This window comes from Haemaphysalis longicornis, unplaced genomic scaffold, assembly GCF_048455015.1.
Source record: "Haemaphysalis longicornis isolate Haplotype H1 unplaced genomic scaffold, Haemaphysalis longicornis Haplotype H1 scaffold_67, whole genome shotgun sequence".
Classification (NCBI taxonomy): Eukaryota; Metazoa; Arthropoda; class Arachnida; order Ixodida; family Ixodidae; genus Haemaphysalis; species Haemaphysalis longicornis.
The window spans coordinates 636,359-652,396 of record NW_027526419.1 but is presented as its reverse complement, the minus strand read 5'-3'; the positions used below and the strand labels follow the sequence as shown (position 1 = coordinate 652,396).

The following is a 16,038-nucleotide window of genomic DNA, read 5'->3' as shown; positions in this document are numbered from 1 at the left end:
ATCACATGGGGAAGTGATCACTCCCGATCCTTATTCAGATTAACGCCAAGAAGGTACGAGTTCGCAAGAGATACGCTATTACTTCGTGGCCCCTCTTCAGAGACTCCTTCCACACGAGTCCCGACCCGTCCCTTTCTGACTTTATCGAGGCTTTGCAACAAGCCCGAGGTCATACAGTCGACGAAATCGAAAGTACGGTGGCAGTAGAGAGACCAGATACTTACATGATTAGTCTTATGAAGAAGGCGCATAGGCTTACCCACCGCTACCGCACCGGCGGCAAAACGCACCGCGATCTCATGAAACTCAAAAAGCACTACAGGTGCATTAATTAACATCAAAAACAACTGCAAAATGAGCGATGGTATCGTCTTTGCGAGCGCCTGGGTCAGGAAAACAGCCTCTCTCATCTCTGGGCTATTTTCCGTAGCCTCAGTGGGAAAGCCAAAACTAAATTGCCAGTGGTAGACGCCTTAATTACTCCTGAAAGATACTCCAGCAACGGTAGAATTGGAGATTATGACAGCCTTCTTTCCGCATGCGACTCAGGATAAGTCCCGGCTGCGTACTTTGCCGGTCATTACAGTTGCGAGCCCGCAAGAGTCGCTTGACTGTCCTTTTACCCTAGCAGAACTACAGATCGCCATCATGCAAGGAAAACCCCGCTCGGCACCAGGACATGATGGGGTTACATGGCAAGAGCTCCGAAACCTACCCACCATTGGTCACGAAGCCCTTCTTTCGCTCATCAATCAATCGTGGACAACCGGTATCGTTTCGGACCACCTGAAGACAACTATTCTACACCCAATTCCTAAGCCAGGTGAAGATTCCAGCAAGATTGAAAACCTCAGACAAATATCCCTTACACCAACAATCTGCAAATTGACTGAACGTATGATTAACAACCGGCTGCAATTCCACCTTGAAAATACTTCTTGGTTTCATCCTGCCCAAACGGGATTTCGACCCAACCTCGGCACCCAAGATTATCTTTGGCTTCTCCGACGCGTGCTGAATCGCAAATCCCGCAAGCATTGTCCGGACTACTTGTTAGCCCTGGACATGCGCAAGGCATTTGATAATGTAAATCAAGAAGGCATTCTACGCGAACTAGCGCTTGCCTTCCCCAGCCAGAAAGCACAGAACTGGATTAGGAATTTCCTCGAACACAGGCCGATTCGCCTCAACCACAAAGGCTATCAAACCTGGTCATTCTCAACATTCTATTTGGATAGAGGAGTCCCCCAAGGATCTATTCTCGGACCTATCCTCTTCAACCTCGCCATGAATCGGATCGCAAGAACACTTGAGCAAGACACATCCGCACGTTTCGCGATCTACGCGGACGACATTGTTGTCTGGACGGAAGCTGATTATCCTGACCACATGATCATGCAAGCGGAGCTTCAATCGGCTGTACTCAGCCTAGAAAAATCCCTTTCTGACTTGAGTCTTCACCTATCTGCACAAAAGACTGAATTTCTCAGTGTGGATGGCCGCACCGCAACAAATCCAGCATTCCAGATACCATTGCAGATAGGTGACTCCACCATTCAGTCCAAAAATGGGACAATCCGTTTACTCGGAATACAAGTAGGTAGCTGCAATAGTCCAAACGCGTGGATACGGCAACTTCGTTCCACACGGCGCCCTACACTCCACCTCATTACTCGGATGTCCAACAAATACGGAGGAGTTACCCAACGGACCTGCCTCACACTCGGCAGAGCAATAGGCCTCGGTAGACTGACGTACGGGTTCCCTGCATATGAATTTAGCACTCGTCACGTCAAGGATCTCCAGATACTGTACAGGTCTCTTGTTCGTGCTGTCACGGGCCTTCCTCGTCACACCCCAATAACTACCCTTGAACAAGCCCTGCCTTTACCTCCGCTTAATATATTGATCGAAGAAACGCAAGCACAGCACCGACATAGGCTTGAACTCACTCATCAGGGCTATAAGCTACAGAAATGGGACCAACTCGATAGCAAGTCGGATTTGGACACGCTTCCGTCTCTGCTTCCCCCCTAGGAAAGGCCAGCGGTTGGAATTATAAGAAAGCGGCCGATTCCACGCGACATGAGGCCCGTGAACAGCTTATCAGCAAACTGAGCGCAGAACGCTTGCAAGATGAGTTGGACATCTTCACAGATGCTGCCGTAATGGGTAATGAGGCAGGAGTAGCATGGCGATGCCCTGACCTTCCGCTTCTCAATGGATCAAATCGTGTATTTAATCATTTCGGGCTAGTGGAAGAAGCGGAATTGCTTGGTATCTTCGGCGCCCTTCGAAGACTTCAGGAGCAGGAACCCCAACTCACTGCTCATAGTACCACTCGCTTTAGGATCATCACCGCCTCCCACGTGGCCCTTCAAGAACTGAACAAGTCGTACAGTCGCAATGGCGTTGCTAATCAGATTCTTTTACTAATTAAAACGCTACAGAAGAAAAACTTGGAATTTAGATTGGCTTGGACACCTGGCCATTCCACCAGTGCTGTTGGGAATCAGGAGGCACACGACGCTGCCCGGGAGAGTCTTCAGTCTCTTTCACCTCCCACTGACCCACACTCGCACGAAGAGCAACCCTCCAATACCTGGCACCAACAGCGTCGCCAACTGCACACTGAGAGCCGTAGGCGACTACACGATGCGTCTCCGCCTGGCTTCTTATCCCTCATAAGCGGACTGTCAAGATCGGCTGAAATTTTCGCAAACAAAGCCCACGCGAACGTGGCCTACACCCCGGACATTCTTAGGAAATGGCACTTTCCAAACGTCACTTGGTCGACCTTCTGCCCGTTTTGTGACACGGACACCATTCCGAACTTGTGTCACCTAATCTGGAGGTGTCCTGCCTTCCCCAAAGGACGTGATACACTCATCCAGTAATTCACCCCGCCAACTTCAGAGCAAGATCACCTCGGCCTACTTAGATCGGACCCCTCCGCGCTTGAGTGTGTGGCGAACTACGCGATTGTGAGTGGTCTGTTCAAGGCAGTGTGATGCGTGTTTCTAACCTATGTGCCCGGACACAGATGTGAAAGGAGCTAGGGCTATAGCCATGACTTGAACATTGAACAGTGATCTTTTAACTGTAAACTTTTTTTTTCTCCTGACCCAATCCCCAACCAGGGCCTACGGCCTCCTGCTCAATAAAGCCATTCATTCATTCATTCATTCATTCACTGTCCTTTTGTTTTTCGACTTCAACGAACAGCATGATCACTCAGCGGACGCATTATTTGAAGTATACGGGGTAGGAAGTTTACATCTAATAAAAGGTGCCGTTGGAAGAGTGGAGTATCTGATAAGGTCTCCTGATTTCAGTTTGCGCAGGATTCTGAAGGCTCCCTGTCATATGACTATGCTTCGAAGAAACGTTTAGTCGCAGGTGTGGATTACTCTGTAAGCCCGTCGGCGCGCTACTCGCGGAGGATATATTCAGCAGACGATGAATATATCCGGGCGCTCATACACGACAAGACGACCCAGTATTATTTTTTTGTCATGTGCTGATCGCCGAGTATAATTTTGCATTATCCGCCGTACTTCTTTCGTAGAGCGTTCGTAAAATTTATGTCACATTGGCATATCTAGGGTAGTTATCAATATCTGATGTATGATATTGGCAAGCGTAATTGGTCGACCGACCACGACGATAAAGCCCCCGCGCGGCCTCTTTTACTGCGCCTGGTTCAGTCTATGCCTGGTTCCTAGTTTGCGCATAACTCTCTCCCCCGGTCGCTGTTAATTCAAGCAGTCATCCCTCCCACGGCAAAACAAGTAACCCTTTCCTCTTTTTTAACACGAGAGTGTTTTATTCCCGGACACACGAAGATTTCGCTGACGTCATATCCGTCACGGAAGTGACGACAGTACAACGAAGCAAGCGGCCTGTAAAGGGTGCACCCCTGCACAAAGGGTCTTCTTGCGGGGACGCTACCTTTAGTACTAAAGAGTAGTACTTCTTTAGTACTTCTCTTTAGTACTAAAGAGAAGTTTAGGACAATAGTGGTAGGGAAACCTGCATCGATAACATTAGCGCCACAAAAGACTGCGGAAAGGGAAATAAGTTTGAGCAACCTTGATTGGAAAAAAGCAGAGCAAAAGGTTTCACCCAGACAGCAGTGGCCCGGACGGAATACCAATGCAACTGATAAACCTACTTGGACCTAAAAGTAAAGAATCGTTTATGAGGGCAATAGATAAGGTGATAGAAACCAAACAAATACCAGAGGACTGGTTAGAAAGTAGGATGAATTTAATATATAAAGGCAGAGGAGACAAAGCCAGTATTGATTCATACAGACCACTCACAGTAACGTCAGTGGTGTATAGATTCGTAATGCAGGCGATAAAATCAGAAATTCAAGCATGGATGGAAGAAAATGAAATACTTGGGCAACTGCAGAATGGATTTAGACAAGACAGGCGACTGGATGACAATCTGTTCGTGATAACGCAATGCATTGAAATTGCGAAAGCACAGAATAGACCACTATGGATTACGTTCTTGGACATTAAAGGGGCATATGACAACGTAAACAGGGAACGGCTGTGGAGGATGCTGAAACTCCAGGGATTAGATGACGAGTTAGTACAGTTCCTTATAGCAATCTATAAAGACAATAGAGTGCACCTTACTTGGGAAGGACAGAAATGCGCCCAGCAGGTCAACATCCATCGGGGACTGAAACAGGGACGCCCTTTGAGCCCAATACTGTTCATGCTTTACATGGCAGGGTTAGAAAAGAAAATGGAAGAAAGTCAAGTAGGGTTTTGCCTAACCCATATGCTGCAAGGCGAAGTGGTACAACAGCATAATCCGGGAATGTTATACGCAGACGACATTGTTCTTTTAGCTGATAACCAAACCGATATGCAGCGTCTAATAAATATTTGCGGCCAGGAAGCCACTGACCTCGGATTAAATTTCAGTGCAGAAAAATCAGGAATAATGGTTTTCAATGACGCTACCACCGACGTAGTGTCTATCCAGCAAGGCGAATTACCTAGAGTGAAGGAATATAAATATTTGGGAGTGTGGATAAACGAAGGGGATAACTACTTAAGTACTCACGAGGAGCAACTTAAGGTTAAGGGAAAGCGAAACGCAGCTATAATGAAGCATAGAGCTCTGTGGGGGTATAACAAATATGAAGTAGTAAGAGGAATGTGGAAAGGAGTAATGGTTCCGGGTCTCACGTTTGCGAATGCTGTACTCTGCTTAAAATCAGACGTTCTATCAGGCCTTGAAGTAAACCAGAGAACGGTAGGACGTTTGGCCTTAGGCGCGCATGGAAAAACAACTAAGCAGTTCAGGGAGATATGGGCTGGGCGTCGTTTGAAGTTAGAGAAGCTCAGAGCAAAATATGCTTTGAGATGAGGTTGAGGGCACTGGATCAACGAAGGTGGGCAACTAAGGTTTTTAGGTACCTATACTTGAAAAGCGTGGACACGCAGTGGTTAAGAAAGACTAGAAGGCTAACGATGAAATACGGAAAGAACAGTGGGGAATCCAAAACAGCCAACGTAACCAAAAAACAGGCAAGGCAGATTGAAACGAATAAATGGAGGGAAAAAATGGAAGCTAAAACGTCGTTAGAGATGTACAGGGCTGAGAAATTGAACATCAGAAAGGAAAATTTCTACGATAATTCCCAGGGCAGTGCTTTGCTTTTTGAGGCTAGAGCAGGTTGCCTGCGAGCTAAGAGTTTTGTGGGGAAGTATTCACAAAATGATCGGGTATGCGTGGTCTGCGGAAAAGAAACAGAAACTATGCGGCACATCGTGTTAGAATGTGAGGGTATCCATCCAAATCTACATGAAGGGAATATGGGGCTTTCAGAAGCTCTAGGATTTAAGGGTATCACAGAGGAAGTTACCTTCAAGGCTGTCGAGGGGACGAAAAGAAGATTAGAATGCTGGTGGACGAAAAGCAAAGAGGGGAATATTGCCTAGGACAGTTACCACCTGTAACAGGAAAAAAAAAGTATTTTGTGCCTAATAAGCTTTTTGTGCCTGCCCTAAGCAGCGCTAGTATTGAACCAAAAGTGTAAAACATATGTATATTAGTCCTTTTTGGTAAGATGGCATGTCATCACCCCGATACAAAGGGGAAACCAACAGAAATCATCATCATCATCAGTACGTTATACTTGGGACCCGCCGCGATAGCTCAGTGGCTAAGGTGTTGCGCTGCTGAGCACGAGGGCGCGGGTTCCATTCCCGGCCGCGGCGCCCGCTTTTCTGATGGAGGCGAAAAGCAAAAACGCCCGTGTGTGCGAGATTTCCGCGCACGTTAAAGATCCCCAGGCGGTCAAAATTAATCCGGAGCCCTTCATTACGGCGCGCCTCATCGCCTACGTTGCGTTGGCGCGTTAAACCCTACAATCAATCAATCAATTATACTTGTGGTTGTTTGTTCTCAGGTTTTATATTAAGTGTTTTATGCCGCGATACCCCAAGATTTCACTGACGTCATATCCGCCACTAAAATGGCGCACGCACACCTTTGCCGAAGCAATCCGCCAGCAGGACGTTGCTTGCCAAGCACACCCACAAGTCAACCGCCGACCCGCAAATCATGCTCAGCCGCACATTTCGCTGCACATTTCACTTTCGTGTTTTACTGATGTCTATGGCAGAGGAATCAACCACAGTTTTTTTTTATCGCGTACGCAGCGACGACGTTCCACTTGTCGTATCTGGTTTACTAGCCGCTGGAGTGATGACTGCTTGATGGAACAGCGACCGGGGGAGAGCAGAATACATAAACTAGGTGCCAGGCACGCTGGAAATGCCGCGCGGGGGCGTTATCGTCTTTGTTGGTCGAAGCTCGCACGATTACCTTCAAATCGCACGCGACTGTACGAGTATATGTACTTGAACAGCTCACCAAGGCTCGGGTCGTACTCGTGAATGAAGCGACGCGTCAGGAGGCGGACGATCAGAGCTGAAAATAAAACAGAAACAACATTAGTGTAAGCAGATAATTGAGTTGACATGCGGCGAGCTGCCGAGCTAGGGCAGTAAACAAACGCAAACGAAGAGGGGGGGAAATCAGGAGGGAGCATTGGCGGATCCAGAGAGGGGGTCCGGATGTCCTGACCCCCCCCCCCCCCCCCCCCCTTTAATTTCGGAACCTAAACCCCGAAGCTGACCCCTCAGGTCGTAGAAAAAGTCTACTTGATGATTTTTTTTTTTCATTTTGGCGTATTTCTGCGCTTCCAAAATTTCGGTGACTACCCTCCTCGTCCTCCTCCTTATCACCATCATCATCAACAGAAACACTAGAGAGTTTTAGCTAACCGTGTTCGACGGTCCGCTCCGGTATCGGCGGCACGCTCAGCGCAACCGGAGCCAATGTCGTTCGCAGACAAGCGCGCCACGCATGCGCACTGGCGTTCCCGCTTGCTATCGGAGCGTAGCGGACCGTGAAAGACGGTCAGCTAAAACTCTCTATTGATAGAAGCTGACCCCCTCCCCCTCAGGAAAAAATCTGGATCCACCCCTGAGAGAGAGAAGGGAGTCACGCTACACTATTCGCCGCGAGGTCGACATGTAGGTGGCGGCAGCGTCGCGCTGCTAGTGTGGATGCTCCGCTGAGCGGCCTGGGAGAATGCACACTGTGGGCGTGCTTCGTGCCTTTCTCGGGCCGTATGTGCGCACTAAGGCGTAGACAAGAGTGGTATGTTGTAGTTAGGTTCCTCAACTTTCAATATACAGCATGGGAGCGGCAATAATTAGTTTTCATTAGAACGCCAAAAAAGCGGCGACCCATCGGGAATCTCAGAACGGCCGCAATAATGACATGAACTTGTACGCCATGGCTCGTAACAAGCTCGATCTGTCCAGACTATTGCTTTAAGCCTTTAATAAAATTATAAATAGAAACAAATCAGGAAGCTCCGATCTCTGAATTCAGTTTACTACAGCAGTTTCAATCACTTTCACTGGTAGCATGATGCATTCTTGCATTTGTGGGATGCCCTGAAATATAACACCACCTAACTGCCCAGAAACTTTTTCTAACAGGTTACAATATTTTTTGTGTGTTCGGAAGGCAAAAAATAACAGAATTTTAACCAGCGCAGAGATGTAAATGCAACCGTTCTAAGAGGTCTTTTGCGCGCAGCTTTAGTTAAATGAAATTTTAGCGACTTTGAAGGCAGGTTCGATGAATCGGTGTCGGATAACTTATTTAAGGCTTTCGTCGAAAGTGAACTTGCGAATGAAATTGCTAACACGCGCAGTACAATCAACATCTCATGTTTAGCTAGACTTGCAAAGTGACAAGCAGGTTTACAGTGTGTAAACGCAAGCTTCTGGGACCTCACAGTGAGCACATATTTTCTGTTACGGCTGCACTGTTGACCAATCGCGTTCCTTTTAAGATCTAACAAGTGCCTAGAACAGCGAGATGTGTTTGCATTCTTGTGCATGTTTGCTTACGAACCATAAGGATGGCAAATGAAGATGCCCTGTTGCAGATGCAGTAAAACGTTTCTTTTTATTTCTCGTTACGAAACAGAGCAACGGGTTCCCGGTAACTACTTTGTGTTGTAAACTGAACCTCGTTTTTTTCTTTGCATTTAATTCTTGAGGATTGGCTAAGAAAGGCACGGATAAATGTTTTCTGTGCATTTCGTTTTTTGTTTTTTTTTTTCGGGGGAGGGGAGGAGGGTCTGCCAACGTTCCAAGCGCAGCAAGAAGAGAACGCATGTAACGCGAAAAGCCAAACGCGGCAGTATTACCAGCAATCGAAAGTATACGCGTCATGTTCCGTAGCGGTGAAAAATCAGTATTTCAACAAGTAGACGCCAGTATTTTCACAACTGATTAACCCCCCTTTTGGTCCGAGATTGTGCAGAAATTGTGGCTCGCCTTTTTCAAATTTGTATTGAACGCGAGCATTGTGGGGAAAAAAATCCAGCTAGTCATGGCAAACACCCTCCACACATGTGGGCAACAACGTGCATTATATTGCGGGATTTTATTACGCATTATATTAGGCATTGTATTACTATACATGCACTATATTACTACTATTATGCATTATATTATTATACATAATATTATGCATTATATTGCGCATTATATTATAATCCTTTACACTTAGGTCCATCTTAAGAGGTTAAAACGTGACCGTATCAGGCATTTGGTTATGCTGAGAAGCACATCTCTGGACAAGGAAATTCAAGTCGGGATTTGAAAATGGGATATTCAAAAAATGACACACGAAATGCCACAGGACAGGCGAAAATTCACAACTGCTTAATTTTACCGAGAAATCCCCCCCGAAATAATCATCCGCATCCACAGAAACGTATTTAAAATAATAAGCAAAATTAGCAACACAGTATAAGCAACGACTCTCCAAAAACGGTATTTCTTTTCGAAAAGGTACGGGAAGAATTCGACCACACAGGCGCTTGCGGGTGTAAAATACGTCCCCGGTAATGTATGGGTGATAGCGCCCAGTTCGTGTGCAGTGTAATTGTTTTTGTTCGTTTGTTCTTTCTATAAGGACACAACGCAGTTTTACAGGGGCGTGGCAAATGCACGGGTATGCACAGGTCTTGTCGCTTCTTACCGCTTCGGGTATTAAACTTTCATCTTTTAAATAACCACCACGCCACCTTCAAAAAACACCCTTCGACGTTCCCGAAACGGCAGACGACTGCACTCCTTAGTAAGAAAAGTGCAATGTGTCGAAGCAATGTGTATAGCACGTTTCTCACTCAAGCGGTGGCTACGACGAGGATGTTTCGTGGAATTAAACCAGCTGAGTAACCCGCAACGGCTGCTGATTATTGCGTCTCTACAGGAAATGCGTAGCAGAGGTAACTATGTCATTGCCTACCGCCAAACAAGTGCACATATTGGTTGTTTTATCATGTGCAGCACGAGTCCTGCGCCGCGCGCAACGTGAACGAGCAGACGATGCGAGGGCGCCATCCGCACTAGGAGCGGTTCGTCCCGCCGCCGCCAGGGGCCGACTGTGTTCGATCTCGAGGCGAATACCTACACACACAACTTTCTCTGTTTTCTATTTTTTTTTTGTCACCATCGTAATTTCTAATGGTCATTACCGGTAACCGTGCCAATGGACATTTCTTTCCAGTACCGGTCCTCCTAATGGCCGTCACGGCGAACTAAAAATGGCAGTAAGGCGCGCCCCCAAAAATGTCGGGCTTTCGAAGAACTCGTGCACAAAATAATCCGGTCCCGCAGCCCCTCTCGCTCCCAGCCGTCACCCGTGCATTTCACATGAACGTCACGGTAGCAGGCACACGTGCATGCGACTAAACCTGCAGTGGTCGAAGCGCCCCTTTTCCTTTACTTTTTTTTTTTCATTTTCGTTGCTTCCTCACTGGCAGCCATGTGGTCAGCCTCAAACATTTTTGCCCCTTTCTATTCTATCCCCCCTACCCTTCTTTTGAAAGCCTTTTATCGTGTGCACGGACGAACTCACTTCGAACTGTCGAAAAAGAGGAAAAAAACCGCCCCCTCCCTCCCCCCTGGCAGCAAGCTGATGTGGCGCCCTTTTGTTTATTTCACCCGCGGGGCTACTGCCAAAAATGGCGGACCGGCAGCCCGCGCAAGCGTAAATCGTTACTGGATCGTGCATTCCCCTGGGAATGGGTACGTGCTAGACAATGTAGTCATCATCATCATCATTATCATCACCGTCATCATAATATCATGAAGTCGGTTTCTTTATTTCCTCCCAAGAGTTAAATCCGGCCCCACACGGAACCTGGTGATCGTTCGCGGCTTTGTGCATTTGCGGGGGCAAGTGATGTCCTACGGTAGCGGAAGGACATCTTCATATTCTACGAATAGTCCTCATGTTGTCTCCACCACGCCTACGTCCTCGGCTTTCTTTATCCTCCGTGGCTCTAGACCCACTGACGACAATTTGGCTTTGTCTTCGTGCACCTCGTTGACATTGGCACCAGTCCAGCGAGCGCGGTCTTCCGTCTTGTCAGGATGGCCGAGCGGTCCAAGGCGCTGCGTTCAGGTCGCAGTCCGGTCTTCCGGGCGTGGGTTCGAATCCCACTTCTGACAGGAGTTTTTTTTTTTCTTGCACGCCTTTTGGGATGCATGAAGCACAATAGAAGTATGAGCTACGATGCAATTGTTTAGCATCAGCGTCTGTACTCTACTACTAAACCAAAAAGAACAGACGACGGGAAAGCATTTTCTGACAATCGTTCTGTTCCCCCCTTGTCTACTGTCAGTCGAAAATATTGCGCACGGAATTGGGCCGGATGACCCTTAACCTCTGTAGTGGATCCTTGACAAGTGAACGCTTTGAGCCTGCGTCTCCTGCTCTCTGAACTCTCAAGATTCAATTTCCTTTTTCACCTCGAACTGTCTCGTGCACGGCGACAGCGGCAAACACGAGATTTTTTTTTTCTGTGTGTCCACCGAAGCATGCCTGCTGAACTGCGTGCCAGCGTACCGGCAGTTTGCCCCGGTTCTTTCGGATGCGCAATGGTCAACGCAGACTTGAAAGAATCCGTGACGAAACACTCAGGGCAATGCGGAAGATTCCCGGCGGGAGACAAGGATTCCCGACGGGAGACAAAAGGATTCCCGACGGGAGACAAAAGGATTCCCGACGGGAGACAAGAGACTTTAAAGGAGCCATGAAAAGAAAATACAACTTCGTTTAATTTGAAAGAACTAGGATTCAGTATCTCACTCAGCTCCATTACAGCCACAAAAGATGTTTTTAACGAAGAAAAAGCAAGAAGTATTTAAAAACTTTCAAATTTTGCGCCACAGTGACGTGTTATGAGCAAGAATGACGTCATACGGGCCAACAATAAAACGTAATTTTCAGTGCGTTAACTGCACGTTAGCATTCAAGTGATGCGGTCAAATGGAACTAGAGGCCCCATTACAGACGTCCAGTCATGTCTCGTCGCGACAGGTCAGTTAGGCGGCCGCCAATCGCACAAACAAGGTTCCATGACGTTATAGAAAAGTTGCAGGAAATTTGCCAGGGGGTCGCGACTGCTTCACACGTTTTCTTCAATATCTCCGTTATTTTTTCGAAGATTGCGATGATATTGGTATCATTGTTATCGGGACTAAGCGGTCTTTCTAATAAACCCAACTTGTATTTTGTCTTCATGGCTCCTTTAAAGGGACCCTGCAACACTTGCCATCGACTACGAGTAATGTATTTTGGGATAAAGTCTATTGTCCCAGAAATCTTCTCCCGCAAGAATTATGAAAATCCGTTCACAATTAACGAAACTACGCGCGATGAGAAATCGCGCATAATCGTTCCCTCTCAACTCGACCGCGGGCAACGCGACGAAAGCTGCGCGCTCTCTCCCGGAGAGGGGGGCGGCTCGCGGCGTTCTCTTCGGCGGCCTTCGATATATCAAATGCGGGGTAGTTTTCTCCTTTTCTCCGCAACGCGGAGGGGCCTATTTCCGGTCTGGTGCCACAAAAAAGCAGGCATGGGTGCCTGCTCGCAAGTGCGCGCTCGGGCTCGTAGGGCGTTTTTGAAGCAATAAACGTTTGTAGTCGAGTGTTCCCGTTGAAAGGGAAGTATTGAGCTCATCACTCAAACTCCGCGCGCACTCAAAACACAAAAGAAAAGGCAAAACTGTGCCTACAGGTTCAGGCATAGAAGAGGTTCGTACACAGCGATGACGACGACGGAAATGGGAGAATCTACCCGCGAAGTTGACCAGTGACAGCCGATCGGGCAGCCATGGCCTATGTGACGTCCCTCGGGCCATGCATAATGAGGACAACTGAAGAGAGAGCGGTTTGTTTTTCCGCGTCTTTCACATCGATTTACGCGCTCACCGCTTCACGTGCACGTGTAATATTTGGCTCAGGTATTCCTGGCAGTGTAATCTAAACGTTGCGCAGGTTTACTTGCACTGCTCAAAGAGTGTTGCAGGGTCCCTTTAAAGCAGCTGTATGGTTACCCGGGGGGGAAATAGTACTTTGTTGACAATGTACACTCTAGGCTCACCACACAGAGCATTCAAATCAGAATTTCAAAGGCGGGAGTTTAAAGCGCCGAAGGTTACCTGGGGTATGAGGCGCGCCGTAGTGGACGGCTGCTATTCATTGTTTACGGCGAGGGAGCTTTTAGTGAGCGCTGAAATTTCGACACACCGGCGTTTTTGCTTTTCGCCTCGAGACGAAAGGCGGCCGCGCCGCGACCGGAAATCGAACCAACAGAGCCCCCCGACTCGAGCCTCCCACCTCTGTGTAACGAAGGCGCTGTGACGGTTAACCTTGAGGTAACGAATTCGCTACTATGATGAGCCAATATATTTTGCACTTGTTTCAAAATGTCGGCCGGAGAAATGCAACAATTTAGCGAATTCGCCCGTACCGCAAACTACCGTGCGTTTTCATGAATGAGTGCGGTTTTGCCGTGCACCCAAACTGCTATGCCGTGCACCCAAATGCTATGCCGTGCTATGCTATGCCGTGCATTCAAACTGCTATGCCGTGCACCCAAACTGCTATGCCGTGCTATGCCGTGCACCCAAAAACTGGGGCCCCGTTTTATTCCACGCTCGTGGCGTTTGTGGCTGCCTGCGCACCGGCGGCGCGTTGCCCGCACTGATCCGGCTTGTCGCTCAGCCCCAGCGCCATCGCTCTTGTAGCGCCCGGCTGCGCGCCGCCAAAGCCAACGAAAAGGCCCTTACAGCATAAGTTTGGTTCTTGAAACGCGTTAAGGCACCGAAAAGGCACGAGGTACACCAGCTCGCAATTGAAGGTACGATAGTACTATAAGACCTTTTAGTTTCACGCCCCGAGTTTTTCGCGAAATGGGCTACGGGAGCCTCTTTGCGGCCGCTGAATTGATGCAACCGCAGCAACCAGCGTAGCCGTTTCGCTACCACCGCTAGAACCATTATTAAAGTGAAGCTTTCTATGTATCACTGGTGGCCTATGTCGCCTAGAAAAAGCACTGCAGGAAAGCCAACTGTCTGACGACGGTGATGTTTGGGAGTAAAGTGAGAGGGAAAAAAAACGCTTCCTGAGGTCAGAATCGAAGCTGGGTCCGTCGCGTTATGAAGCCGACGTCTATCTCATTGCGCAATTCCGACATGGTCAAAGCAGTTTGGATTTGGAGAGGAGTGCATAGACGTGCACATGTAATTAGTCAGAAAAATTATCGGTAGCATTTCGGCTGGCGTATCCGCAAATTTTCCCGCCATTTTTTCGCGGGGCTACCATGGTTGCCAGACCAGGAGTGTCCTCCCCTTTACGGACTGCCTTTGCGGGCCCCATACGTTTGTAGTACCTCCCCCTAGGGGTGAAGCGGAAAAAAAAAAGAACGAACCTGGGCCCGAGCCGCGAGCGCGCAGAGGTTTGTAACCAGAGCGGGCTAACAGATCCGAGGCCTTTACGGGCCCCAATACGTTTGTAGTACCCGCGAATGTATGATGCGAGCTAATCAACAGAAGGCACTCCTGGTCTGGCAACCATGGTAGCCCCGCGAAAAACGGCGGGAAAATTTGCGGGTACGCCAGCCGAAATGCTCCTCCGCTCCGCAACGATGGTTGAACACGAAGCTTTCTTCGCGTGAAATCAAACGGCCAAGGGTCGATGTCAAATCTGGTGCGATCATAAGTCCAAAATGCGTGCGAGTCGAAGTCAAAGCTCAATGAGTCAAAGTCAAAGCTCAGACGACAAGGAATCGCTCACAAGAAAGCTTCGCGTTCAACCATCTTCGTCGTCAGACAGAGGGGTGTATGATTTTTTTACGCAATGTTCAGACAGTGAGATCCCGTTCAAAAAGAGCTCCCTGCGGCACCAGAAGCTGCACTCTTAATAAAAAAGGTCGTAAAAAGGTAGTAACGGCCGTATTTACTAACTCCTTACGAACCATACTACCCCGCGGTTTTGTACGTAGGCTCTGCAACTAACAACTGCATGGTTAGTAAATTAACTCAGTGTAGGAACTTAGTATGCACTAGTTTAAGGTCGTGCTTATGACTAGGTTGTGCATGGCCAGTTAGTAAACGCGTGTAGCTCAGAAGAGTGCTATCGCAGGGACTTTACTAGTGGGGGTAGTGGTGCTTACTGCCTGCTTCGGTTAGTAATTCTGACAAGTGCTACATTTACTACCCCCCATTGCTAAGTACCTAGTGTAAACTGGGACAAGTAACTTGTTAGTATCCCATTAGTGAATGCCCCGGCCTTTTTTTTTAAGAGTATGCGTTTGTTCCACATCGAAACTACTGGGTTATTCGCGAACGCCATTGACGGTGACATGCACGCAGCCGGCTGGTGGGCTGACAAGAAGAAAAGCGAAAGCTTGAGTAAAATGTTGTGCCAGCAAAAACTTGTTCCTAAGAAATTTGGGCAGAGTGCGGGGGGAGGGGGGATAAAGCAAGGTATATATGGTCCTGACAGTACAAATAAACCTCAATATTTTTACTCCTTGGTTTGAAACAGCCGCGATTATAATGATTGGCCATAACACAAATATTCTCCCGTTTTGCTTTCCCCGCGTGCGTCTCGCAATTCAGTCCGAGTGTGTGAGTGATCAAAAAGAGCCCGTGCAATGAGGAATGCAGGCGCATTTACTGATTTGCAGCCTGGTGTTATTAAAAATCAGTTTCACGAACCCAATGCTGGCGAATGTTTCAAATCGTGGTATTCACGAAAATTACACGCACGCAAAAGAGGTTTGATAGTACCCGAATTTTTGAAAATTTCAAGGTATGAGCGGAGTGTTGGGTTAAGCGAAATGCCAGAAATGTATGGCCAGATCACTGGAATAATAGCTAGTGGTGGTAACAAACGCTCCAATGCACAGGGAAGCTTCCGGAATACAGGCAAAATAATTTACAGAAAAAAAAAAATTTTTATTAGGTATTGCGGAAAAAGAACTGCGTGATGCTCGCCTGTTTCGCCTTCGCATCTGGCCCCAAAAAAGTGTTCTCCAGCTTCTCAATGTCGCATCAACTGTTGGCCGCCAACGCTATATTCTATCTTGCTGTGCAGCAGGCAAAGCATATGTTTTTTC

The 16,038-nt window shown here is 47.9% G+C and overlaps 1 protein-coding gene and 1 non-coding gene across 3 annotated transcripts in view; one reads left to right on the top strand and one right to left on the bottom strand.

Annotated features, from left to right (window-relative positions):
• LOC144144240 (ras-related and estrogen-regulated growth inhibitor-like) overlaps window positions 1–16,038 on the bottom strand; it is a 48,301-nt gene that overhangs the window by 8,210 nt on the left and 24,053 nt on the right. For both annotated transcript variants that reach the window (XM_077675607.1, XM_077675608.1), the window contains exon 2: window positions 6,907–6,963. In XM_077675607.1, the coding sequence (XP_077531733.1) occupies window positions 6,907–6,963 (57 nt within the window). The remainder of the gene's footprint in view (window positions 1–6,906; window positions 6,964–16,038) is intronic.
• Trnal-cag (transfer RNA leucine (anticodon CAG)) lies at window positions 10,998–11,081 on the top strand. Its single transcript has one exon. It is a non-coding gene; the product is annotated as a tRNA-Leu (tRNA).